This window comes from Rhineura floridana, chromosome 1 (assembly GCF_030035675.1).
Source record: "Rhineura floridana isolate rRhiFlo1 chromosome 1, rRhiFlo1.hap2, whole genome shotgun sequence".
NCBI classification, from domain to species: Eukaryota; Metazoa; Chordata; class Lepidosauria; order Squamata; family Rhineuridae; genus Rhineura; species Rhineura floridana.
In genome coordinates this window covers 146874878-146900590 of record NC_084480.1, presented here as the reverse complement: position 1 = coordinate 146900590, position 25713 = coordinate 146874878, and the positions used below count along the sequence as shown (strand labels likewise).

General features: G+C 40.8%; 2 protein-coding genes across 25 annotated transcripts in view; one reads left to right on the top strand and one right to left on the bottom strand.

Annotated features, from left to right (window-relative positions):
- PURG (purine rich element binding protein G) overlaps positions 1 to 9384 on the bottom strand; it is a 31507-nt gene extending 22123 nt beyond the window's left edge. For 15 of the 21 annotated variants that reach the window (XM_061635733.1, XM_061635715.1, XM_061635752.1 and 12 more), the window contains exons 1-2: positions 8964 to 9378; positions 7073 to 7925 (exon numbers count right to left, since the gene is read on the bottom strand). In XM_061635733.1, the coding sequence (XP_061491717.1) occupies positions 7073 to 7912 (840 nt within the window). In that variant the 5' untranslated portion in view covers positions 7913 to 7925; positions 8964 to 9378. Of the gene's footprint in view, positions 1 to 1860; positions 1874 to 4816; positions 7926 to 8617; positions 8762 to 8963 lie in introns of those variants that run through there. The other 6 variants (XM_061635865.1, XM_061635686.1, XM_061635705.1 and 3 more) reach the window with 6 other exon arrangements.
- Positions 9385 to 25713, top strand: part of WRN (WRN RecQ like helicase) — an 82958-nt gene continuing 66629 nt past the window's right edge. For 2 of the 4 annotated variants that reach the window (XM_061635657.1, XM_061635653.1), the window contains exons 1-7: positions 9385 to 9579; positions 10957 to 11052; positions 11945 to 12060; positions 15631 to 15776; positions 17118 to 17266; positions 19837 to 19986; positions 23366 to 23438. In XM_061635657.1, coding sequence (XP_061491641.1) covers positions 10957 to 11052; positions 11945 to 12060; positions 15631 to 15776; positions 17118 to 17266; positions 19837 to 19986; positions 23366 to 23438 — 730 coding nt within the window. In that variant the 5' untranslated portion in view covers positions 9385 to 9579. Of the gene's footprint in view, positions 9580 to 10956; positions 11053 to 11944; positions 12061 to 12230; positions 12253 to 15630; positions 15777 to 17117; positions 17267 to 19836; positions 19987 to 23365; positions 23439 to 25713 lie in introns of all 4 variants that reach the window. The other 2 variants (XM_061635643.1, XM_061635636.1) reach the window with 2 other exon arrangements.

The following is a 25713-nucleotide window of genomic DNA, read 5'->3' as shown; positions in this document are numbered from 1 at the left end:
AACATAAAACATTAAAAACTCCTACCAATCCTCATCCCAATAAAATACCATGGATGTGAACAGGCATATGTTTGCGCAGTGGGGCTTCTCCTTCCTCTCCTCCCCCTTTATCCCCTTCTCCCTAAGGTTGGGGGACCCTCTGGAGATTTGGGGGCTGGGGGGGGAGAAGAAAAACAAGAAGTCCTGCTGCGCAAGCAGATTTTGGTTGTGCAAGTGGGTGGATATTATTGGGTGTCGGCCCATGTGGATATTTTAGATAATTCTTAAATATTAGTGCCATTTTGAGATCTGCAATTCTAATACTACGTGAAACGCTGTGGCAGTCTTCCCTAAAATTTTGCCCTCCTGAAGTTTTGGACTGCAACTCCCATCAGTCCTAGCCAGCCAGGCCACTGGTCAAGGACAATATAAGTTGTAGTACAACTTCTGGAGAACAGATTGTTAATGTTGTATGATTTATATATGATGTTTTGATTATATCTGATTATGTTTAACAATGGTGTAAAATTAATAAAGGTTGATTAAAAACATCCCGAGTGCATCAGGTTGGAGAAATCTGTGCTATGGCATCTAGCATTACACCTTCCTACGGCACTGTACTTTACAACCCTTGTTTCATATTTTAACATGCCACTATTACCTTTTCCTGCTATTTTTCTTTCAACTTTGGGCTCCTGCTGGGAGGAAGGGTGGGATATAAATTAAATAATAAATAAATAAATGAACTTTACTGAGAGGCCTGCCTCTCTATATTGTGTATCAAAATCCAATATTTGAAAAAAAATATTTTGGAAATATGGAGTAAGTCATAAATTAATTAGCTCAGTGAACTAAACATTTATCTGAAATTTTTGTTTATCACAAAAAATTGATTTCTAGATCCTACTTTTAAATTGGGAAATTCACATAAGGATATTTATTTATTATTTGATTTATATCCCGCCCTTCCTCCCAGCAGGAGCCCAGGGCTGCATATTTCACAGAGAAAGGCTTAATATACAATAATGGACAATACCCAACTGCAGTACTCAGAGCAGACTCACTGAAATCAACGAGTCTACTATGACTAACACCTGATATCATCCAATGTATATATCGTAAACATACAATCACAGCTAACATTAATTTATCTAATCAAATATATTAAGGGTGATATCGAATTGTGACTGACCTCTAGTTGAACAGGATTTCCTTTCACTTATACCCTGCAGACCCCACATTACCAGGGCTGTGGAGTCGGTATGCCAGACCTTCGACTCCGACTTCTCTATTTTTCTACTGTCCGACTCCAACTCCTTCATAAATGGCAAATGTATATTAACTAGTAATAACAAATTTACTGTAGTAAAATGGTAGCACAAGGCATTTCATCACCCCCACGTGAATCCAGAGCTTGGAAAAGTTACTTTTTTGAACTACAACTCCCACGGGCCCAATCCCTGGGGCTGATGGGAGTTGTAGTTTTAAAAAGTAACTTTTCCAAGCTCTGGATTCACGTGGGGTGATGAAATGCCTTGTGCTACCATTTTACTACAGTAAATTTGTTATTACTAGTTAATATACATTTGCCATTTATGAAGGAGTCGGAATCGGAACCGGTACATTTCTACCGACTCAGACTCCACCCAAAATTGCTCCCAACTCCCACTCCACAGCCCTGCACATTACACTCACAAAATCTACTTCTGAAGGTTGGGGGACTGTCTAGAGTAGATATGGAGGGGGTGCAGGGGGGAAGAGAGGAAAGGGGAAATCTGTTTGTGCAACACTGCGTATCACCCTAAGTCCCAGAACTGATTCACACTGCTCCTTTTCCCTATCTGCAAGGAGTCCCAAACTGCTCTGGGGTATAGACTTAACGTGGGGAAATGTGCTGTGTAAACAAGTGGTACGCAGATACAGCCACCAGTTATTGTGTTGGCTACAAAAAAGTGATGTTATAATCAAACTAAACATGTTTGCAAACTGTTGCTATATATGTGTTACTTTGCCCTTTGTGAGTTTGGGCAGGCATCTAAATGAGGACAGGTACAGTGTTACTATCATCAGCCTGCTTACAGAAATCTAAACGATGTGGCTGCAAAAAAGGCAAATGCTATTTTAGGCTGCATTAACAGAAGTATAGTTTCCAAATCACGAAAGTGCTAGTTCCTCTCTATTTGGCACTGCTTAGGCCTCATCTTGACTACTGCGTCCTGTTCTGGACACTGCACTTTTAAGAAGGATGCAGACAAACAAACAGGTTCAGAGGAGGCAACGAGGATGATCGGGGACAGGAAACAAAGCCCTATAAGGAGAGACTGAAAGAACTGGACATGTTTAGCCTTGAGAAAAGAAGATTGAGGGGAGATATGATAGCACTAGTCAAGTACTTGAAAGGTTGTCACACAGAGGAGGGCCAGGATCTCTTTTTGATCATCCCAGAGTGCAGGACACAGAATACGAGGCTCAAACTACAGGAAGCCAAATGTCAACTGAACATCAGGAAAAACTTCCTAACTATTAGAGAGGTACACCAATGGCGGACTGTCTAACACTGGAGGCATTCAAGAGGCACCTCCACAGCCAGGTATGCTTTAATTTGGATTCCTGCACTGAGCAGGGGGTTGGGCTTGATGGCATTATAGGCCACTTCCAACTCTGCTATTCTATGATTATAAACTTGCTTCCACAGTTTTAAGGACTATGTTTCCTTTGACATGAGCATGTTACAGATGAGTGGAGAATAGAATGTGCTATAATATAATTATGTGGGAACATTAACACAAAGAATATAATTCCTATATTGTAAGGATATGGTCCCTATAATTAAAATATTAATCACGATCTTAACTAAATGGAAAGCATCTTATGAAAACTTTCTTGGAATATGATTAGTTAATTACTATAGCTGGGGCAAGTCAAAGAACTCATGGGGTAGAGATTGCCTCATTCCCCCAGGAAGAGGATAAATAAAAGGGTTAGGTAAGAACTTTCTATTCACCTGATGCTTTGAAGATGCTATGAGAGTAACACTTCTAATGTATAAGAGAAAAGGAGAGGGTAAACTGGTCCTCAGAAGAGCAGATTAAGAAGAAAATGTTTATAGATAGATGTTTTTATTTCAGTCATTGACCAGCTCATGTAAAATTAAATAAAAATAAAATATGTTTTAACATTGATAAAGTATACATATATGATGTTACTAATATGAAATAGTATCTTCATCTTCAGCTCTGGTTTTTAAATCTGTCAGATTCTGACATATTAGATCTGATCATACTCTTTTGACCATAGGAAAAAGGACGGTTTGTCTGCAATTTTTTCATCAAACATCCTTGCTTTTCAGATTTAGCATTGTGCCCTGTAGATTTCTGCAGAGTTGGTGTAATGTGCTATATGAGGTACTTCCTAGTCATTTTGACTGTACTATGGAACTCACTTATATCGCTGTTTTGTCGTAATACATATAAGTTTGTACTTTAGCAAAAGAGAGGCTACATTATATGATATATATATACCCAACACAAATAACCAACTACCAACCCTGTGTAAGCCTCATAAAATTTATTCTAAAAAACCCCTTTTCATGGGAGGAGAGCGATTATATGACAACACTGCAAAACTACAGATAGGACGAAGTTATTTAACTCGCATCTTCATCCGTTGCAGTAACAAGATATTTAAAAATCTATTAAAAGTATTTGAGTTTCAGAAATGCTAATTACTCAGATCAAGGGAGAACTGTACTCAACATTTCTGAAAAAAACAGGCCACTGATATTTTGAAATTAATTTCAATACAGTGCCTGTTTTTCTCCATAATGCCAGTGTAATTTGATCCTAGTCCATAAAACAGATCACTGACAGACATGCATGCAGAAAGCCATTTTCATACTGATTTAAAGTATATGTTATACTGAAACACATTGTATCAGACCTGTAGCAGAAATGTGCTTCTATTATTTATAAAATATAAAGTGCATTATTATGAAAATCACAAAACTGACAGACTTTCTGTCTGGACCATACAGTTTAAAAGAGAGGTCAGGGCTTTATGGTAAAATTCTCCCATGAGAACAGATGATTCCAGAGGTACAAATTGATTTTATCCACCCTGCCCTCCTAGATTTGTTTTTGGCCACGCTTTTTAGTGCAAATAAGTTTGTGTTTTTCTCAAGTTTAAGGGACATGGCATTTTTGGGGTGCAAAGAATATTTCCTCACATTATAACAGACCCTTCTGCAAACACTCAATGTTATTGCCACTCTCCAAAGATGGCGATGTACTGCCAGATGTAAAAAGAAACTATCTCCCAAATTACCATAGAATCTCTTAGCTTTGTAAGTCTGACTATATAATTCTTGGATATAAAGATATGAAATAAAGAATTACTTCCAATGGATAAACCAAAACCAGTGTATCTGGTATATATAGTAGATGGCAACTTTAAGGCTCATGTGTAGTCAAGTCTCAGATGCTCACATGTGCATTTAATACAGGGCATTAATTGATTTGAAGATGGCAACCTGCACCTGTATACAGATGAAAACTGAGTCTTGTTTAGTGGCATGGGAATACAGAAATTTTGGGGTGGGAAAGAAATTTGGAGTAGAGGAAAAAGGGAGCAGTACTTGCAGCTGAGTACCGAAAGCTTGGTTAAATATAGAATACACAATGTAGATATAGCAATGCAGAATTGCGCATGCCAGTGTATAAACTAATATATATTCTGACTGAAGTGTAAAGATGCCACATCACATGTATTTGCTTTTTAAAAACTGGAAAAATGCATTTTGAATACAAATTAGAATTACTTTTTATACCAATTAGACAATTTGTATACTTTTATCCATTCAAAGGAAAAATATTGCATATTGAGAGAGAAGAGAATGTTGTGAGAATGTGAGCATCAGGAGTTTCTACATTTATGGATCCTATTTTTTGGAATCCAACAATATTACCATTACTATAGGCATTGGGATGTACAACAACAAAACAACAACAAATCAGCAATATGGTAATTTAGGCTTAGACAACTTGCTATAACCACATCACAAACAGTACATAGAACTCTTTCATCCAGATGTCTAATTATTTCCCTCAGAACATTTTATTAATACTCTTTTCTACTAAGATTAATGTATAACGTTTCAATGATATCATGGCTCAGTGCGCCACTAGCAATTAAAATAACCAAATCAGAAATAATACGTTTTAGGTTAGACATCACTCATTAATTGTTATTTCTAAAACTAGACCAAATACTGAGTAGGTCCACTTCTCAAATATTTGGGAAATCACCTAAAACAGTGAAATTAAAGTCCATACATCTTTTTTTCTCTGTCACAACTGTAACACACATTTCTAAACTTCCTTTGGCAATTTTGGTGCAAGCTCATTTTTTCCTTTTCTTTGTAAATAAACATATTTTGACAACATTAGGTACCAAAGTTAATTGGTTATGTTTTGATATATATAAAATAGCATGTTTAAAAGACAGAAATAGTTGCACAGTATCACCATCTAAAGCACATGCTTCAGCGCTTGAAGACAGAACTTTTTTACTCCAATTAAAAACATTATTGAATGGAATAAAAAGCTCTGCCGGAACAAAATGGGTGATATCTAAGTAAGTCATACTCAGAATAGCGTAACTTGTCCATTGATTTCAATAGGTCTATTCTGAGTAAGACTAATGTTGACTATCGCCTAACGTATATTACTTTTGTTCATGACAAACCTCAACACAGGATTCTCCAGCCTTTATCTTAGCATTTTTTTCAAAAAAATCTTGTTTTGATTAGAACTCTCTCTAGATGTATCTCTATAGAACCAGATGTAGCTCTACAGAAATAAGCTGGAGGATCATGGGTTAATTATTTAACAAAAGAAAATGTGTGGCTTGTGGCTTGCAACAATAAAATGTTTAAAAGGTTACGTTTAAGAAAAGTGCTGATAGCAGTTATTGAATGCTTCAACTGCACCAGTGTGAAACCAGAGATCTGTCTGATACCAATTAAGCAATGCACCAAAATCTCTCAAAGGATCTCCTTAAAGTATGATAAAAACAAAAGGTATTTTATTACTTTTCCACATTACATGTTTAGCCTCCCTATTTTGGATTTCAATCCCAACCACAACACCTACCAAATTCCCACATCACAGCATCTTGCTGGAACCCCTTAACACCACAAATACAAAAATAGCTTTTGAAACGTTGCAGCATTATTTAAATAAAACTCTCCTCACATGATGTAAGTAATCCATACAAAATGGACGATTCATGATCAACATTAATCTCAAACAACCTATTAAATCAAACATGGATTTATATTGTTGGGACACTTGAAATTATTGGGTATCATAAAATTAGGTAACCATGAAATTACTGGCCAATACACTATAGAGGTTTGTTATTCCCACTCCCCACATTTCCAAGATTTTTACCACAAAGTAAACAGCAGATACTTATTTAAAGATACCTTTCCCAATACGAGTATTTAAAATTTAAAGATCAGTTTTGGTCACAAATGCTCTAAGGTTAATAGAGGTCAATCTGTCTTACTTGTATCATGTTACACTGCAACATAAACGTTATATAGATTTTGAACAGGTTGTAATAATAGATTTAGTGCTAGTATACATAATTAATCTTTGCAGACTATGGAATTATTGGAATTATCAGAATCATTGGGTGGTTAACTATTTTTTAACTATTCTTATAGAAATCACAGAGATGTCACTGGGTATTTTTTAATATGATAACCAAACCCTTGTAGTATTATATATGTAGGAGTTATCTAACAACAGGGAAGAACTCAAAAAGAAAGGCAACTTCTTTCAACAACTACGTATCAGTATCTGTAGCCAATTTTGCTTCTGTTTTGTTTCTTGGCCTGTTGAAACACATTCTAATCAAGACCTTCTTGTTCTTCACCACTGTCCCCTCTGATATCCATTCTTTTCTCTTTATGGCCGTTGTAAATTCTCCTCATCTCCTCTTCATACTTGATAAAGTTTTCCCCAAATCTTGTCCATGCTTTGTATGGGACAGTGATGGTGTTACGGTATGGAGGCCTCACTTCACTTACCTTCAAAAAAATACCGTACCTGTTGGACCCCACATCAAAGTAGAACCTCTTGTTGTCCACCCTGAAGGAAGTCCCTTCTGGGAGTTCAGGAGGCTCATCTCCTCCACTTCTCCTTTCTTCTATGTCTCCTTCACCATACTCTTCAATTAACTGGACCAAAGCATCCCTGAACTCAATCATCCCTTGTGCTGGAAGGACAATAGTCTGTTCCTGTCCCAAACTGTGACCAAAATATCCTATCATGCCCGGTCCTCTAATCAAGGTCTGCCTAATCCTTAAGAAACGCCCGCGTTGGTTCTCCTTCAGGTCTAAATAATACTTTCTATTGTCTCTCTCAATGTACTCAGTTTTTAAGACGCTGTGAAGATGCTCTTCTGATCCAACTGATGCTGGAGGTGATGGTGGGTGATGGTGTTGCCGTCTTCTTGTATCTTGTTCTTTGCCATTAGTGTGCTCATTCCGATGACTCTGGCTGCCTTTTAGGCCCAAATGGGCATAGTGCTCTATGAAATCTCCCAGACAATCCTTTAGCTCAGAAGCAACTGACAAAGAGAGAGTCAGCTTGCTTTTCCTGATATTGTCTTGTCTGCCTCTTCCTATCCAGACTTCTGCTATCTTCAGAAAACGGCCTCGGGAGCTCTGTTTCACATCCAAATAAAACCTCTTTTTTTGGATGTCCACTCTTTTGGAGGCCAGCTCCTGGATCTCCATGCAGCCCGCCTGAGAAGAGGAGGCAGGATAATGATACTGCTGCTGGGACTGGGAGTAAATGCTCCTGTGTAGGCCAGAGCCCCCCACACTCCTTCCTCCTCCTCCTCCTCCTCCTCTGCCTCTCTCCATCTTTACCAATCAACTGAAAACAACAAATATATAACAAAGATGCATAACATCATAGACATCCAGCAGGCCTATTCTGCTTTCTCGACAATAGCATCTCTGTGCATAATTAATTCCACTACAAAGATGCTCCAGTAACACTCTTTTTGTCTTTTATCCTGACTGTGGGGGTGGAGGGGAGCAGAAGAAAAACAGAGTTGTTTAACCCATAATAGTGACTGATGTTACAATGGGTAGTGAGGAATTTGGAGCTTTTTCCGGCATGGAAACATTGTAGTAAAAGATTCACTTGCTACATTACTGAATGCTACACGATATGAAAGACACAAATCAAATCTTAAAGGGAGAAGTGACAACATAGGAATACCGTTTTCCCCCTTATTGGCCTTGCTTATGCCTTAAACAGAATCCTAACATACTGAAATTTAGCAGGTGGCACTTTTCCTGTCATGGGGATTCACCTGCTGACAGCATGCCCCATGACATGACACAGGAGGGCCCGCAAAAGCAAAGGGTAACCCTGTATCGTTGTGATACACAAAATAAATAAATTGGCCTTCCGAGCAGAAAAGCCTGGTGTGCAGCAGAGGTTTTAGCAGGTGAAGCTTTTCCTAGCCTGTCGCTTTTTCCAACCAAGCAAATTTCGGCTTGCTAAAATTCCTGCTTGCCACACTGCTACCGTTCAAAGCACAATGTAGCATCTCTCACCAGCGCACAAGGTAAGGGGAAGCAGAGCCCGTGTCATGGCCTGTAAGAGACACATATGCCACTCTTCCCGAAGATGGGCCTTCGCGCTACCACAAGCCTCAACTGCTACCACCGCCCTCGACTACAGCCTCCCAGGGTCAAAGCAAATCCCGCGGTTGTTACCTCGGGGAACAGCGCCCCCCTCGCCGCTCCCTCCTTCCCACGACAGGTAACTCGGTTGTTCCAACTGACCCCCCCCATCTACTCAACCCGACACACACACCTCAGACCTCATCCACTGCCCTTCTCGCCGCCATGACACGCATGCGAGGCGCGCGAGGAGGCTGCAAGTAGAGGGGATACTCACTCCATCTCTTCAGTTGCCCCTCGCCAAGTTGCTTCCTTACTCGCTCGCTCGCCAGCCAGCCGCTGCTAGCCCCCGCAGCGCTAGCCTTCCCCGCGCTGCCGCCTGCAGGGAGCCGGATGGGAGCATCCCTGGCCGGGCAGGTCCTACCGCCGCCTCTTTCTTATCCCTCTTCCGTCGTCTCAGGTCCGTTTTCTCCACCAGAAAACTCGCATAACACACATCTCGTACAAACGAAAGAAAGAAACAGAGTAACGAGCAGGGAGAGAGAACAGGATTCGTTTTCTCTCACAAACGGGTAATCTCCTCTCCCGCCCTTCCTCACAGAATCACAAACTACAAGCCCCAGAATACCCTGCGGCGCCAGTGCCCGGCGGGCGTGGAAGCTTTAATGCGCATGTGTTTCACCTCATTTCACCTTCTAAAGTTGACAGCGGCGAAAAAAAGAGGGAGGGGAAGGGCTTGAGCTGGAGTGATGATGACGCAGTTGTACTGCGACGAAAGTATTGGCTAACCATGACGATTTTCTCGCGCGTCTGGCGGGAAAGATTGCACTGATAGGAAAGTGCGTATTATGGAACTGTGCAGTGAGGAGAATCCTTGAGAAGGTTTGGATTAGGTGAGTTTTCCTGCGCTGAGCCTTATCTGGACTGGCACTTTAAATGGCTAGCTTGTATAAAGTTGCATGTGTTTTTATTTGTTTACTGTGGAACATCTTGACACCCACCACCAGCATTCCATGCTCATACAGTTGCTTCAGTTTACAATATCATAAAGCTGCACTCCTATGCACGCTTACTTGGCAGTAAGTTCTTTTGCAAAAAGTGGGACTTCTGCGAAAACAAACCTAGGACCATAAATATGCCTCAACACACTCTCTGTGGATTAAGTCCTGTTTAACTGTCTTAGACTTATCTCTGGGTTAAACGTATCTAATATGGCTCTTGCGTGGTTTGGTTCACACATGCTTATACAGTACTAGAGAAAGAAGCTGAATGTGTAAACTGGCTCCTTTAAAAAACATTGTGTTTGATCTGCATGTGTTCTGTGTTTGTGGTGGTGATACACATATGCAAGTTATTACTTGATGCCACCTACTGATAAATATGTATGTATCCTCAAGGAATCTGGTCCTCTGACCTGCACATTTTGAACTGGTAGAGGAGGTGAAGGGACATGAATATGGATCCCTTTAAAACGTACTCTAAACCAGCATAGTGGAAGCATTAAAGTAGTATGGTCTTTTCATTCTCAAAGTGTCTGTTTTTTGCCAGAAGTATGTTTTTTTTCCTTTAGAAACCAAAATATGGTTATAATCTTATATCTGCTAACCTGAGACTAAGGCTGCAATCCAATATATGCCTACTCAGAAGTAAGCTGCATTGGGTTCAATGGGACTTACTCCCAGTTAAGTGTATATTGGAGACATGCACAGAATTATGAGCAACAGAGAAGCAAGGTTAGGTACCATACTGTGATAGGAGAGAGATCAGCCTGTACTTCATGAACTAATGGTGTGAGCCTAAGTCCTTTTTAATTCAACAGAGCTCCCTCTGACGTGAGAGCCAGTGTGGCGTAGTGGTTAAGGTGTTGGACTACGATCTGGAGACCAGGGTTTGAATCCCCACACAGCCATGAAGCTCACTGGGTGACCCTGGGCCAGTCACTGCCTCTCAGCCTCATGAAAACCCTATTCATAGGGTCGCCATAAGTTGGAATCGACTGGAAGGCAGTACATTTACATTTTTTCCTCTGACGTAATTGCGTTTTGGATTGCAGCATAGCAGTTCCTTATTTGAGTCTTTTACAGTTAAGCAATATCCTTTCTTTATAATGTTTACTTATTTAAAAAGCTTATATCCTGCCTTTACCCCCCAAAATGGATTGAAATAAATTGGTGTATGGCACACAAATTATTCCAGATAAGAATAGGCCACTGTTTTACATAGTTTCATAATTGTTATTTTTTCCTATTTCAATTAACATACAAATCCAGATGAATAAATTTGATAGGAATATGGATTCTCCACCAAATAAAGTTCCTCAGTGGATGACTCAACAGACCAAAGTGGATTCTGTGGTTGACAAAAAGGTAGGGAATTGGAAAATATGTTTGATTCACACTAGAGAATAAACCTGAAAAAGCAGTGAAAAGTGATAGACTGAAATGCAGCACAGATTGCTGTTCTTCTATGTGTAGTTTCCAGTAGCAAATTGCATAACAATTTTCAGATTCACTGTGTTTTTAGAACCACTGTGGAAGTTTGCATTTCTCAGATTTGTTTATGCCCTGAATAGTGTTCATGTTAGCTTGATACCATTGATCATGAAGATTTGAAGTTATGATTGCATGACCTGACAAACATTCCAAGACAACAATAATAAGTGACTCTCCTTAATTCTTGGAGGGAGTTTCTAGTAGTGGACCTTCATATATGGTGTTTATGATATAACAATTAATGTTCTGTGGTATATGTCTTCCATGTGCATGTAGCAAAAGTGTTTTCGTGGTACTTTGTACATGTACTTCCTAATGTAATATATGCCCAAATATGCTGCTATGCACGCTTTACAAAATATGCCCTGTTTCTCATATACTGTAGAGATTATTCGCCATATCAATCTGGCTTATCTCCCACTGCCCCTTAATAGCTTTAACTGCCTGCAAACAACAATTGGTGTGATACTTTTGTAATCTGGATAAGAGGACCAATGCACTGGGATTTATGCCACTATGAGTGATCTGCTAAACTTGTAGTCTTCAGTCTTTTCAGACCTGGGACACAATCCAAACATGCAGTTGGGGAACCATTTCTTAACTTTTTACCATCTATTTGTGTGATGGTAATGTTGCTGCTCTGATGTACCTTAGATCAGACCATTACCCGATAGTGAGCCCTGACCCACCAGTTGAAGACCAGTGCATTAAACCATATCTTCAACATGCCTTACAACAAGGTGTCTTTTGCATTTTTATGAAACAGAAGAATCCAGTTCATCGGAGCGTTCTGGAAGACAGCCTTCCCTTCTTAGAATTCCATGGCTCCATTGTTTACAGCTATAATGCCAGCGATTGTTCCTTACTCTCTGAAGATATTGTGTAAGAGACTGAAAACTTGCATTTCTCCTTTGCAGCCTTATCTTCGTATTTAAAATAATGTATTCCTTGCACCATTTTGTTCATATAAACTGTCTAGCTCTCACCTGATTACCACTGTTCAGGCCAGTGACAAGTCAGTCAATTAGTTATTTATTTTGTTTATATTGCAGGCTTTCCACTGGTGTTCTCAAGGTAGCTAATGACAGAAAAAATTGCACTCGGGAATTACAAGAAGTCAATATGAAGAGAATTATAATACAATACAATTATACTATATACATACGTACATACACACACAATATAATACAATACAATTATAATACAATACTGAGCATGATTACTCAGAATTAAGCCCCACTGGCTTGGATTCAGAAACTGTGAGTGGAAGAAGAAAATGCATGAGTGCTGTTTTGTGAACTCTTGCACAAGTGCTAACAGAATACTTTTTGCAGCACAATGACACAGTGTTGTTATTTGAGAAACAAGGTGAAATAGAAAGATACATGATGTATCATATGAATTCAACATACAAAAACCCTGATGGTTTAAGATTAGAGAAGGCTATCTCATGTAGGGAAATTGAAAGCTAATGTTGATTTATCCTGAGTTAGTGCTCAGGATCCTTTTAAGTACTAAGTCTGACATGGATCTGATATAATAGCCATGCAGTATTTCCAGCTTATAGAATGATTCTTGCAAAAAAGAAAAGTATGTGTGCAAATAAATAGATATGGCCCTCTATGTTCAGAAAAACTTACTTCTGAGTAAGCCCATGCAGGATTGTACTGTACTTTATTCTGTTGCCTCCCTACCCTCTGTCTGGCAGACTGATTACCTTTGGCTTAAAAGATTACTTCACTCTTGCTTCACTTGTCACTTCCTATCCCTTCCGCATGAGAACAGCACTGGACATGCTTTACTTATTTGATAAATAGATCCCATTGACCTGAAGGACTGGGCTACTTTACATCTAATAAAAACAAACAAACAGTGAGCTAATCGAAATGAAATTGAGGCTATTTACTGCTTGTTCCTGGCTCTCTCTCTGTCTCTCCTACCCCCTAGACCTTGGCGAAAAGCAACCTTTTTGAGCCCTTCAGCACATTTGGAAATTTGAGAAACTGTCATAGAGAGCAACACAAAATGGCTGTTGTAGTTGGGGCTGTCTAGTCACAAAATAACTGAGAAGAATCACCCCCCAATTCACCTCCAGTCGATTCCTGTTTAATGAACTCTTGATCCACCCATTTCCCTTCTGCTAGCAAAGTCCCACCCCCAGGATCATTACACCTGCACATATGCACACCCTTTCTCTCCCAGGACCCTTTTAAAAAATCGGATCGGTTTGCAGTTTGACACTTTTGTAGACCTTATTAGGTAGTTTGCATCTGTCAAGTGACTGTCTCAACCAATCCCATTTTTAAAACAAAATATTTTGGCTTATGATGATGGAATCTTGCTTTTGCAACTTGCCCTAATTATAGGAGCATTTCCATGTTCTTATAATTTGTGGACCATAAAAACCTCTTGAAGAGCTCATGTGAAGTTTTGTGCAAACTGAAGGACTTCTCTAGATTAGGGACTGCTTTTCTCCTGCTGCTCTCCTCTAATTTCTGCTAAGTTAGAAACAGCCCTTCTATGAGCAGAATAGGCTTTCCATTAGTGACTAGCAGAAGGGCAGCTTTGGAACCAAACTATTGTGTTCAGCGGCACTTACTCTGTAGTAAGTATGTTTAACATTGCAACCTAACAGAGATAAGAATTGCAGTGGCGGAAAAAGTTAGCTTGGTTTGGCCCCTCTCTTTGCTGCTGTCAGTTGATTTTGCCTTATTTCAGTGATGAGAAGAAAACAGGCCTAGTTTTGACTCCACCCTAGGTCACCATTAGCAAATGGCCACTTTAGGACAAGCAGTGGTGGTAGACAAAATTGTGGCCTCTTCCTTTTGGTGCTGTCAGTCAACATTGTTTTAGTTAGTTTTCCCGCAAGCTTTTTATTTAATTCCCAAGGAGTTCTATTTTCCTGGTATGTAAAAGATGCTGTAAACCTATGTAACATTTCCCGTTTGATTTCCTATTGGTTTGCTTCTCTGGTATGAAGTCAGTGTTGTCACTCCTAGTCGAACAATTGCTAGTTTTGCAGCCCAGTCCTGTGCATGATTACTCAGAAGTCCCACTGGGTTCAAGTGAGCATTCTTAGGATTTTAGACTTGGTAATGTTTTGGGAAGCTTTAGCTGTTGTTTTTCTTTATGTTTATAGTCTGTATTTTAAAAAAATATTTTTTATAATTTGAATTTAATAGAGCAATATAACAAAATGTAAGCACTGAAGACCTCTGTTCTGGCTTTCTCTGTCTTTGTGGATTACCATGTTTTGGGCTGTATTCAACATACCATTAACGTGAACATTCTGTCAGCCCAAGGAATGTTCTCCCCCTCTCTTCCCCCCACATGTCCCCTAAATCTGTTCTGGGGGTTCTCTCAACCCTCCTGAGCAGATCTGAGGACAGTGCAGGGGATGGAGAAAGGGAAATCCCATTGCACCAGTGCTAATCCTTGTGGTAGCACAAGTATTTAATTGAATACCGCCCTTTGTTTCCTTCTAGCTGCTGTGTGGGAGGGTGCTTGCAATTCTCCTGAATCCAGACTCAACTGCTGCATTTTCTCTGTGTAGCCCCAAATGGCTGCAGTTCTATGCACAAGAGGAAAATGTGCACACAGTTGACGGTTTCTTTGAAGTTTCCCCTGCAGTTGCTCACACTGATGAAGTGGCAGGTTGCTTTTCAGTTTAAGTTTTAAAATGTTAACTGAAAAGTGAGCTATCTCTTCAACATGTAGTAGTATCTTAAAAGAAACATCTGGCTCATCAGTATTTTTCTCTGGTTTTTTCTCTGGATTAATCATTTCTGTAACCCGCCCTGAGACTTAATGGTGAAAGGTGAACAATACTGCTGCTGCTGCTGCTGCTGCTGCTGCTGCTGCTGCTGCTGCTGCTGCTGCTGCTGCTGCTGCTGCTGCTACTACTACTAAAATGTGCACTAAGCACCATTGTATTTAATGGATAGAATGAAACTACTGTTCCATTAAAATGGTTCCTTTTTGTCATTTTCTATTGGAAAGTTTTTTTACTATCTCTGGAGACCACAAATTCTTATATGCTCCTGACAATCATAGCTTGCAAAAAAAATAGGCAGGGAAATGCACTCCCCACCTCTCTCGTGCAAAGGCCACCTCCCTTCCCTTGTTTGCCAACTATGGTTTATCACTGCATCAACATCATTAACACTAACTAGGGACTGTCTCAGACAAGCTTTGCAACCTGGTTTCATACTGTTCAAGAAGAAAACCCTGGTTAGTATTAACTATAGCGCAATACTAAATAGTGGTTGGGGGAAACAAGGGGAGGGAGGGAAGGTTTGTGCCAGAAAGGGAAGGAGGAAAAGGGTGTACATGCTTCTGAGGGTGGTTCCTGATTTGACAACCATGGTTTGTGGGGAGTCATCATTAGGTTTGCCCTGGATCTTAGAAATAGTTAAATAGGAATTAATCCTGATATGTATTTTTATCTTCCAGTACAACATTGCCTGATGGAGCTGTATTAGGATTTGATGTTGAATGGCCACCATGCTACACAAAAGGGAAGGAAGGCAAAGTTGCCTTAATCCAGCTGTGTGACTCTGAAAAAAAGTGTTATTTGTTTCACATCTCTTCTATGTCAAGTCAGTACTGTGCTGTTTAATCTCTAAACAAAATAGACTAATCACTTTGGCCTTTCATATAAGCTGTAGCTCAATTTGCTTGCTTTGTCAACAACAGTTAATTTTGTAATGAAGGAACAGACCTGCTTTGTACTCTATGCTTATAATATTCTCACATTAATAAGATTTAAATTTTCACCCTGGCAACCCAAAGTCTGCACCAAGAAAAGCTGGACTTGTTTCAGTTATGCAGCTTGGGAACAAACTCCCTGACACACTAGTTTTCAGTGTTGAGAGAGATTCTTTTACCCTTCCCCCCATGGAATACCAGTCAAATATACAACTCCCCTGCCCCAAAGAAACTGTACCATGTGGTTCTGCAGCATATATAGAGGGTTGCTGGTTACGTACAGGGCAGTGCTGATTATTTTGCATATATGGAGAGAGACAAATAGGAGAAGTTGTCACCATGTCAAGCTACAAGTGTCTCAAGGGCTCATGATCATCTTTGCTGCTGTAGCACACCTGATCAAATAACATGGTTTCTCGTAGGACACAGTATCATTATTGATGTATGAGCTGCAATCCTACTTACTTGGGACTAAGCCCATTCAATTCAACAGGACATCTAAGCAGACATGGTTAGGATTGTGCTGTTAGTCTCCCTCTGCAGGAGTAGTGCTTCCTGGCTCCCTCTTCTGTCTTCAGGACCATTAAGGGGTAACCTGCTTGAAAGGCTGCTTTGGTGAGGCAGAATCTCTTAAGATTGGGACTTTGTAGTTTTCTGTTTCTGCCGAGGTGTTTTTGGAATATCAATCCCTCTTCTGCTGGTGTTTCTTCTCCTCACTTAGGAAAGACCTTTGCAGTGGTATTAGTTTCTTGATGCCAATGCTTCTTTTGTTCCTACTGAGCTTATGATACTCAGGTAGTACTATCCATTACTTATCTATGCATACATAGTACCTTAACTCCATGGCTGATGTTCATGCCTTATATCTCCTTCTGGACTGAATCTGTCCATTTGAATTTTTATTTATGGGCAGTACCTCTAATTAGATCAGCTGGGTAAATATGGTCATGATTCTCTTAGGAGGAAGAGTGGGGTAAAAATGTAACAAATAAATAAATATTTTGTTGCTGTTTATTCAGCACTTCCAGTTCAAAAACCATTTTATCTTGTTGATGCTCCATGTTGGTAGGTAATTTAATTGACAGCTAAACCTGTGCAATTGTGATAGAGGCCAGAGCAACATGTAATTTCTTTTTTTTAATCATTGTGAGCAGCTTTAGGTTACATAAAATAGGTGGAATGTACATTTTTTTCTCCAACAGATTGTTAATGTGCATATTGAATCTTTTCAGGCATTCCTTTGGGACTCAAAAAATTGCTCAAAGATAACCGTATTAAAAAAACTGGGGTTGGTATTGAAGGGGATAAATGGAAGCTGATGCGTGATTTTGAAATCAGATTAGAGAACCTTGTGGACCTGGCTGACCTTGCTAATGAAAAGGTAAAAACTCACTCTGAATTATTGAGGTTGTATATTCAACAGAGAAGATGCAGAAAGTCGGTTACATAGGGGAGAAACCCTAAGCTGTGTATTGAGAAGAGTACTGCTAAATTAATTTCCTTCAGCTAGGGATATATTAAATTTTAAATGTAGGACATGGTAAAAGAAAAATGGATATCCTATAGGGAGATTCTTTTAGGATCTATGTTATTGTATCATATACTTTCTTAGCTTTTGCTTACCAAACTATGTATTTCCATGCTGTGTAATGTGAAACTGTGATTTTTGAATATTTCGATAATTTGAATATTAAGGCTCTGCTATTCTTGCTGGCCCCAAATCAGCCTAGTGCAAAGAACTAATTTCCAAGACTATGAATCAGTAGAAATTTAGAAATATTGAGGTTGGGACATAGTAACTGAAATTTCACTTTCCAAAAATCTGGAATGAGCCTACTTGCTTGTCACCTGAATATCATTTTGTCCAGCATTTTTTTAATTTTCATGTAAGGTCTCTGGAGGTCTTTGCTCCAAAGGCACAAAACATTGAGCTGTATGTGATTATTTTCAACTAATGACACATCCTTGATTCTTATTCAGCTAATACATATATTCACTGTGGCACACCTAATTGTAGTATGGCATATGTTAAAGACACGTGGCTTAAGAAAGTTTTGCATCATGAAATCCTTTCATAGGAGCTTTTCTAGTTAAACTCTTCTTAAAAACCCAGTGTGTACTCTAAATATTTTATTTATTTATTTATTTATTAAATTTATTAGTCGCCCATCTGGCTGGTTGTCCAGCCACTCTGGGCGACGTACAAGATAAAAAACAATACATTAAAATGTTAAAACTTAAAACCATAACAGTAAAAACCTAACCCACCCCAAAAGCCTGCCTGAAGAGCCAGGTCTTCAAGGCCCGGCGGAAGCTCATCATAGAAGGAGCATGGCGGAGATCATGTGGGAGAGAGTTCCACAGGGTGGGGGCCACTATTGAAAAAGCCCTCTCTCTAGTCCTCACCAGTCTAGCTGTTTTAACCGGTGGGATCGAGAGAAGGTCTTCTGAGGCTGATCTTGTTGAGCGGCATCCCTTACGATGCTGGAGGCGCTCCTTCAGATAGACTGGGCTAAAACCGTGTAGGGTTTTAAAGGTCAAAACCAATACCTTGAATTGGGCCCGGTAAACAACCGGTAGCCAGTGCAACTCCTTCAGCACTGGAGTGATGTGATCTTGCCGGCGGCTGCCTTTAATCAGATGAGCCGCCACATTCTGTACCAGTTGCAGCTTCCGGACTGTTTTCAAGGGTAACCCCACGTAGAGCGCATTACAGTAGTCTAGGCGAGAGGTGACCAGGGCATGTACCACCGGTGGGAGCGGATGGTTGGGAAGGTAGGGGCGCAGCCTCCGTATCAGATGGAGTTGATACAGCGCCGCCAGGCTCACAGCCGAGACTTGAGCCTCCATGGACAGCTGGGAGTCAAGAATGACCCCCAGGCTGCGGATCTGGTCTTTCAGGGGCAATCATACCCCATTGAGCACCAGGTCCACATCCCCCAGCCTTCCCTTGTCTCCCACAAACAGTACCTCGGTTTTGTCAGGGTTCAGCTTCAGCTTATTCCTTCCCATCCAGCCACTCACCGACTCCAGGCACTTGGACAGGGTTTCTACAGCCAACCTCGGTGAAGATTTAAATGAGAGATAGAGCTGCGTGTCATCCGCATACTGATGACATTGCAGCCCAAATCTCCTGATGATTGCCCCCAGCGGCTTTATATAGATGTTGAACAGCATCAGGGAGAGGATGGAACCCTGTGGCACCCCACAAGTGAGAGGCCAAAGATCCGAGACCTCATCCTCCAATGCCACTCTTTGGTACCTACCAGACAGGAAGGAATGGAACCACTGCAATACAGTGCCCCCCATGCCTAACCTCTTCAGGCGGTCCAGGAGGATAACGTGGTCAACGGTATCGAAAGCCGCTGAGAGATCAAGGAGGACAAGGAAGGTGCATTCGCCCTTATCCCATGCCCTCCTCATATCATCTACCAAGGCAACCAAGGCTGTTTCAGTCCCATGTCCAGGCCTGAAGCCCGATTGAAATGGATCCAGATAATCCGCTTCCTCCAAGTGCGCTTGCAACTGCTTTGCCACCACCCGCTCAACCGCCTTGCCTAAGAATGGCAAATTTGAGACTGGGCGAAAGTTGTTCAGATCTTGGGGATCCAAGGAGGGCTTCTTTAAGATTGGTTTTATTACTGCCTCCTTGAGCGCTGATGGCATTACTCCCTCTTTGAGAGATGTATTTACCACCATCTTGATCCCCTCACCCAGTCTATCTTTGCAGCTCATAATGAGCCACGATGGGCAAGGATCGAGTAAATATGTTTTAAAACTCTTACTTAGATTCATTCCATCCTTATCTGAAATAGATCCCTGTGACCTTATTCTTTGATGTAGTTTATTTATTTATTATTTGTTTTATATCCCACCCTTCCTCCCAGCAGAAGCCCAGGGTTTTTAGTTTCAAAAATGGCTTGTTCTTACCTGTTGCAACATTCTTTTTAGCTAAAATGTAAAGAGATATGGAGTCTAAACAACCTGGTAAAACACCTATTCCACAAACAACTTCTGAAAGACAAATTGGTCCGTTGTGGTGACTGGGAACAATTTCCACTTACTGAGAAACAGAAGCTGTATGCTGCTACTGATGCATATGTATGTATAAAGAAGCTTATATTTTTCTAGATGATGTCTAGTAGTATATTTGCAAGCCTGCTTTGGCCCAGTTTGGATGATCAGCTTAATATACTGAGATATGGATGAGTCTTGTGTCTGCGTACACAGCCTCCTTCTTTCTCACTGTAACTTAACTCAGAACTCTTCAGTTACCCATAGTTTCCTGTTTTCTCCAACCAAAGTCACTGCCTGTTGGTGCTGCTGAAGTGATCTGACCATTGAAAGCAGCGACCTTTCCTGTCTTCCATAAGCCCATACCCCAGAATTGCAAATTCACATTGGAATGGGACAAGAGACATGAAATGGAGTGTTGGTATTGTAACACTTTGCTTTTGGAAAGTAGAAGCATCAAATTCATTTGGGTTGGAAGGCCAGACTCTCCAAGTGCCAGATGCTCAGGATCTATGCCCATAGTTTTACACCAAGGCACCGCCCATACTAAATGGGGCAGAGCCCAAGGATCAGTAGTAGAATCAATGATTAGCCTCTACAGACACTCCATGCCACCCAACCCCAGTGTGCTATTCTTCCATGTTTTGCTTGCCAAATTCCCTACTAATACCAAGCCTGCAGGCGTCAACGTATACCAACAGCAAACAGTTCCGCATTTTCCAAACCCCTTTTCACGAGTCCCTGCTTGCTCTCTGAAATTCCAGCATATTAAAACAGCATGTTCTTCCCTCCCCAATCTTGTCATTCTAAATATCCCTGTCACTCAAGTTTTCCAGTGACCAAAAGCTGCCATCCCCATTAGACCTTCCTCGACGGCAAATGCCAGTAAACACAAGCTCCTGTTCTGCTAATTTAAATGGAATGGGGAGAAACTGATGTTGAGGCATGCAGATGCTAAGGGCATTATTTTTTGAAGTGTGGATAGGCTACTGGGGGAGGTCAAATTGGGGGCTCATACTGGGGTCTATTATAGTACTCAGCCCCATTTTAAGAAGCTGCATGCTAATAAGGACAATACCATTGCATGCAGGCAAGCCATTTCATATGCTCACATATCTATTTATTTATTGAATTTATTAGTCGCCCATCTGGCTGGTTATCCAGCCACTCTGGGCGACGTACAAAATAGACATACAAATACATTAGACATTAAAAATCTGAAAACGATGATAATAAAATCTAGCCCACCCCAAAAGCCTACCTGAAGAGCCAGGTCTTCAAGGCCCGGTGGAAGCTCATCATAGAAGGGCCATGGTGGAGATCATTTGGGAGAGAGTTCCACAGGGTGGGGGCCACAACTGAAAAAGCCCTCTCTACTTGCTACATCTCCTCTTTGGAAAACCAGGGAATGATGGCAGCTTTACTGAATATAGCAGGGGTTCCCAAACTGTCCACCAGTGATCCATGAGCTTCATTCAGATGATTTATGGCATGTCTATGGATTTATGGTTGAAGACGGGAGATAGCACATCCAGCGCATTAAGTAGCCATATTGATTTTTAATTGTATTTGTATTGCTGCTTTCATTTTTTAAATTGTATTTTATTGTCTTCTATGGAATGCAAACTGTAATACAACAAAATAAAATATATAAGAAATAAAAGAAGCAATAAAAATACAATTAAAAATGATACAGCATCTAGTGCAGCGCCATTACAATCACTTCAACAGGCAAAAAAACAGGAAGTAGTCCACCAAGACTCTCAGCAATTTTCAAGTGGTCTATAGGAGGAGAAAGTTTGGGAACCACTGCAATATAGTATTTCTTGTACAGAAGCCACATCCTTGTGGAAGTGAATTTGAGTGTGGATTTCCATGTGTATTTGTCATGTGAGGTGCACTTGCATAATTCTAGTTTACCTCAGGTGCATGAAGCAGAAAGCCAGAAATATGTGGTGTTCTTTAATGTGGCAAACTGCACATGGGATTTATTTTATGTCCTACATAGCAGTATGTTTTGCAAAGGATTATTGAGCTTGTATGAAGTGGTCCCAATCTTGCAGCTTGGAAGCCCTATTTATAGAGAAAATTCAATGTTGAAATTTGCTGCTGTGAAGTGGTACAGAAACAGATCATAAAAGAGACAGAAGAAACGAGCATTTAGACTGGGCAAGGTTTCATCCAGCTTTACAGTTGTCAGGATGAGCTGTAGAGGAGACTGTGAGAGAGCCCTAGATTAGGGGTAGGGAACCCGAGGTCTGGGAACTTAATTGGTCCCTATAGGTTTCCCAACAGGTCTGAAGAGCCCCACCTACCCATTTAGGGCTCCACAAGGCCAGCAACACATCTAAACTGGTTCATTGGTATCTGTGTGTGCCAGATTAGCACTCTAGGAATTCTGTAGGAGTGTCCAGTGCTGACATCCTGACACCACATGGGTAAGTGCAGTGCCCAGTTTAGACATGATGGTAGTCATATGGATCCTTGCATGGGTAAGTTCTTACACACACATTGTCACACCACGCCTGAGACATTGGAAAAAAGGCTCTTTCTAATTCCTCTGTACCAGTGTGAATAGCAACAGAATTTCTGTCTGAGTTCTTTCCTGTTGTACCTCAGCTGCTAACTCCTGTGTATAAGCTATGATAATAGCAAATGGGAGAGAGCAACCAACCAAGGTGCCTCAAAGAAGGCTCTGCCAACGAGAGAGAGCCTTTTTGTCTGTCTCTCATCTGATATGGATGGGAGTCAGTGGCTTGGACCGATGTTAAAGGCCTCCTTGATTCTATGCTTGGAACAAGTATTAACTCAAGCCATCAGAAGGTGGAGAGAGTATTTCTTGGATGACATCCCAGCTGCATAGGACTGGTCTGCCCAAATGAGAGTGAAATAGCTTCTGATTCAATCTGGAAGCTTCTGGACATAATTTAACTTCATATAATAGAGTTCTGTATTAGCTTGGCACCATTCATTTTACATGAACCTACCTGCCAGTTAAGGGCATCCTTCTATGGATAGCCAGGGCATCGGAGATCAGGCAGGTGGCATCTGTGGAAACAGTTTTGTCTATGGCGGTGCCCTGACTTTGACTTCCCCTTTCCAGGGCTCTTTGTCTGGTGCTAAACTGATGAATTCTAGGTGCCAGGCCAGGGCCTTGTTTGCCCAGGCTTTTAATGAGTAGTTATCATCTTGTTATTACCTGAGATTCTACCCCCCTACCCATTTTTGTGGTACTTATCTGTTGTTCTGTGGTTTTAATTTTGTTTGTATGCTGCCTTGATGTTTTTAATTAAAAGCTGCAAGAGAATATTTTGAAATAAGAAAATACAGTATAAAAAAATCATACTGAATGAAGATGCTAATCAAAGATTTCTTTTGAGAGATCGGTAGCTTTAAAAAAATGCTGAAGCTGAGAAAAAATGTTACCTTTTTGTATTAAAATGTTTTCTTTGTTTTTCTGTTATAGGCTAGCTTGCTTATTTACCAAAAACTGATGAGCATAAGTAGTGATCAGCAGATGCAGATTAGTGTGGAAAAAGGTGAGCTTCAAAGGAAACCATAAAAGGATATTCTACTCCTCCCCCATTGAACTTCTGTTGTTTTTACTGTTTTTCTTAATGCATTAGGCCGCTTGATAGGCACATTTCATATCGTGTGCCTTTTGTGTGTGTGTGTGTGTTATCTTGCCTGAAAATACAGTGGGTGTTATATACTTGAACAAAACAGCAAACTGTTTGGTGTACACAACATTACCTTGCACACCTCAAAATGATTTTTTAGACTGGAAAGATTGCTAGCATTTCTTTCCCATAACTGTATTTTACAAAAGCACTGGGGAATATCACTTAAAAGGCAATGCGTTTTTCTGTAATGTTGGAAGACTAGGTACCTTGTGTAATATCAGTAGGACAATACACGGTGGCCTTGTACATGGATGCCTGCCATACATAGTTCTTTCAGAACCCACAGATTCAGGGCATTTATAGCTTTAATGGTTAATCCCAGTGATTTTATTTGGCTCCCTTGTTGCATTCAAGACTGATGGTGCAGAGAAGGAAGCAAGACTGGTCACGAGTTGCAGGACAATGGATAGCTCCAAGTGAGCAGCTTGCTCTGACAAAGGTTGGGAGCAGACAGAGGCCTTCAAAGCTGTTGTCTGCAGACTACCTTCTCCAGGCTTCACCCTGTCATGGATAACTTCAGAGCCTTAAAGGCCAACCCTGTGGCCTGAAGATGGGCTCTCCTTCATTCCATAGCCTCCCTCCTGGTGTGTTCCCTGTGCTACTAGACTGGTTAAGTGGGAGGCATCTGGTTGCTCAGTGGAAAGTGCCTCTGAGGGTCCAGCTCTGGTCCTTATGGTTCAGGAGGTTCTTTTGGAGGCTCCTGCCTGTCAGCCTCAGGTGAAGTGGTCTCCTGATCTTCAGCAGCCAGCTCAGGGCCTTGAACTTGATCCACATTCTTAGCTGGTGCCTGTGCACTGCTGTGTCTAGATTGCTGCTACATTCAGAGGTCATGACATCCACAAGCAAAAAGGTGACCAGGCAGGTCCTTCAAGATGGGTGTTATATAGGCCACGTTCAATCATCATGCTAAGCTGGTGAACTAAACTAGCTGGGCCTTAAGATCATGCACTAACCCATGACTTAGCTTGACATCAGAATACAACAGTTGTCTGTTCTTTTAGCTCCCAATTGGAGTCTAGCAGATGGATTTGAGGCCAGCTCTTCCCATCTGATCACCCCAAGAGGGTTGTCTAATTAATGCTATAATGCATGCCCTGCCACCTCACCCTTCCCCTTAAAATCCCTTCTCAAAAATCTACCTTCTCTGTGAACCAAACAGTTTTTATCAATGTTATTGATGTTTTTACTATTATTATGATAGCGTGGTGTTTTTATGTTGTACATCACCATGTTATATTTTCTATAAAAGTATGGTTTATAAATATTTAAATACATAAATAAGAGTTTGGCTTTACCCCTTAGACTATAAACCTAAGCGCACATATTAGGGAATGTGCCACTGAAATCAGTAGGGCTTACTTCTGAATAAACATGCTCAGGATTGTTCTGTTAGCCCTCATTTCCAGCAGTGACAAAGTATTTAGTTACATTAATTCCATGTTAATTCTTTCCTCTTCCATCCCTTTCCCTGCTCTGCCTCTTCTTTCCCTCCCTTTTTGATCTACCACCATACACCCCTCACCCAATGGGTACACAGACAGTGCTGTAGAAATTTAAGGAAAGAAATGTGTCCCACTTGAAGATGAAGCAACTTACATTCTGTAAAACAAGCACTTCAAATAAAAACGAGATAAACCACAGCGAAATCTAAGATATCAATGAGAGCAAAAAAACTGTACCCTAAAATCATCATTAAAATTCTTCCAGTAACCCCAGAACTTTCTTAAATAGTAAGCTCTTTACAAAGTGTTCTAAAGACGAAGAGGGACCCACCCAGGGGGACCTTGCTGAGGAGGGCATTCCAGAGGCAGGGTGCCACTACAGATAAGGTCCTAGAACAGCAGCACCACCACCAACCTAAAAAAGAAAAAAGGCCCCACACAGCAGAGCCTCATTTGGGGATTTTGGAGCATGGTGGGATGCATATAGGAGGAAGTACTCATTCAGAAACCAGCACAATGAACTGAGCCCAGGAATAAACTGGCAAGTTATATAAGCCCCTTCAGGATAGGTCTTATATCATCCCTTGGGCTAGCAGCTGCCCTTGGGACCAATCCTGAACTTCTGAGCACTCTTCAAAGGCAGGCCTGTGTAGACAGCGTGGAAGTAGTTGAACATAGAGATTACCACT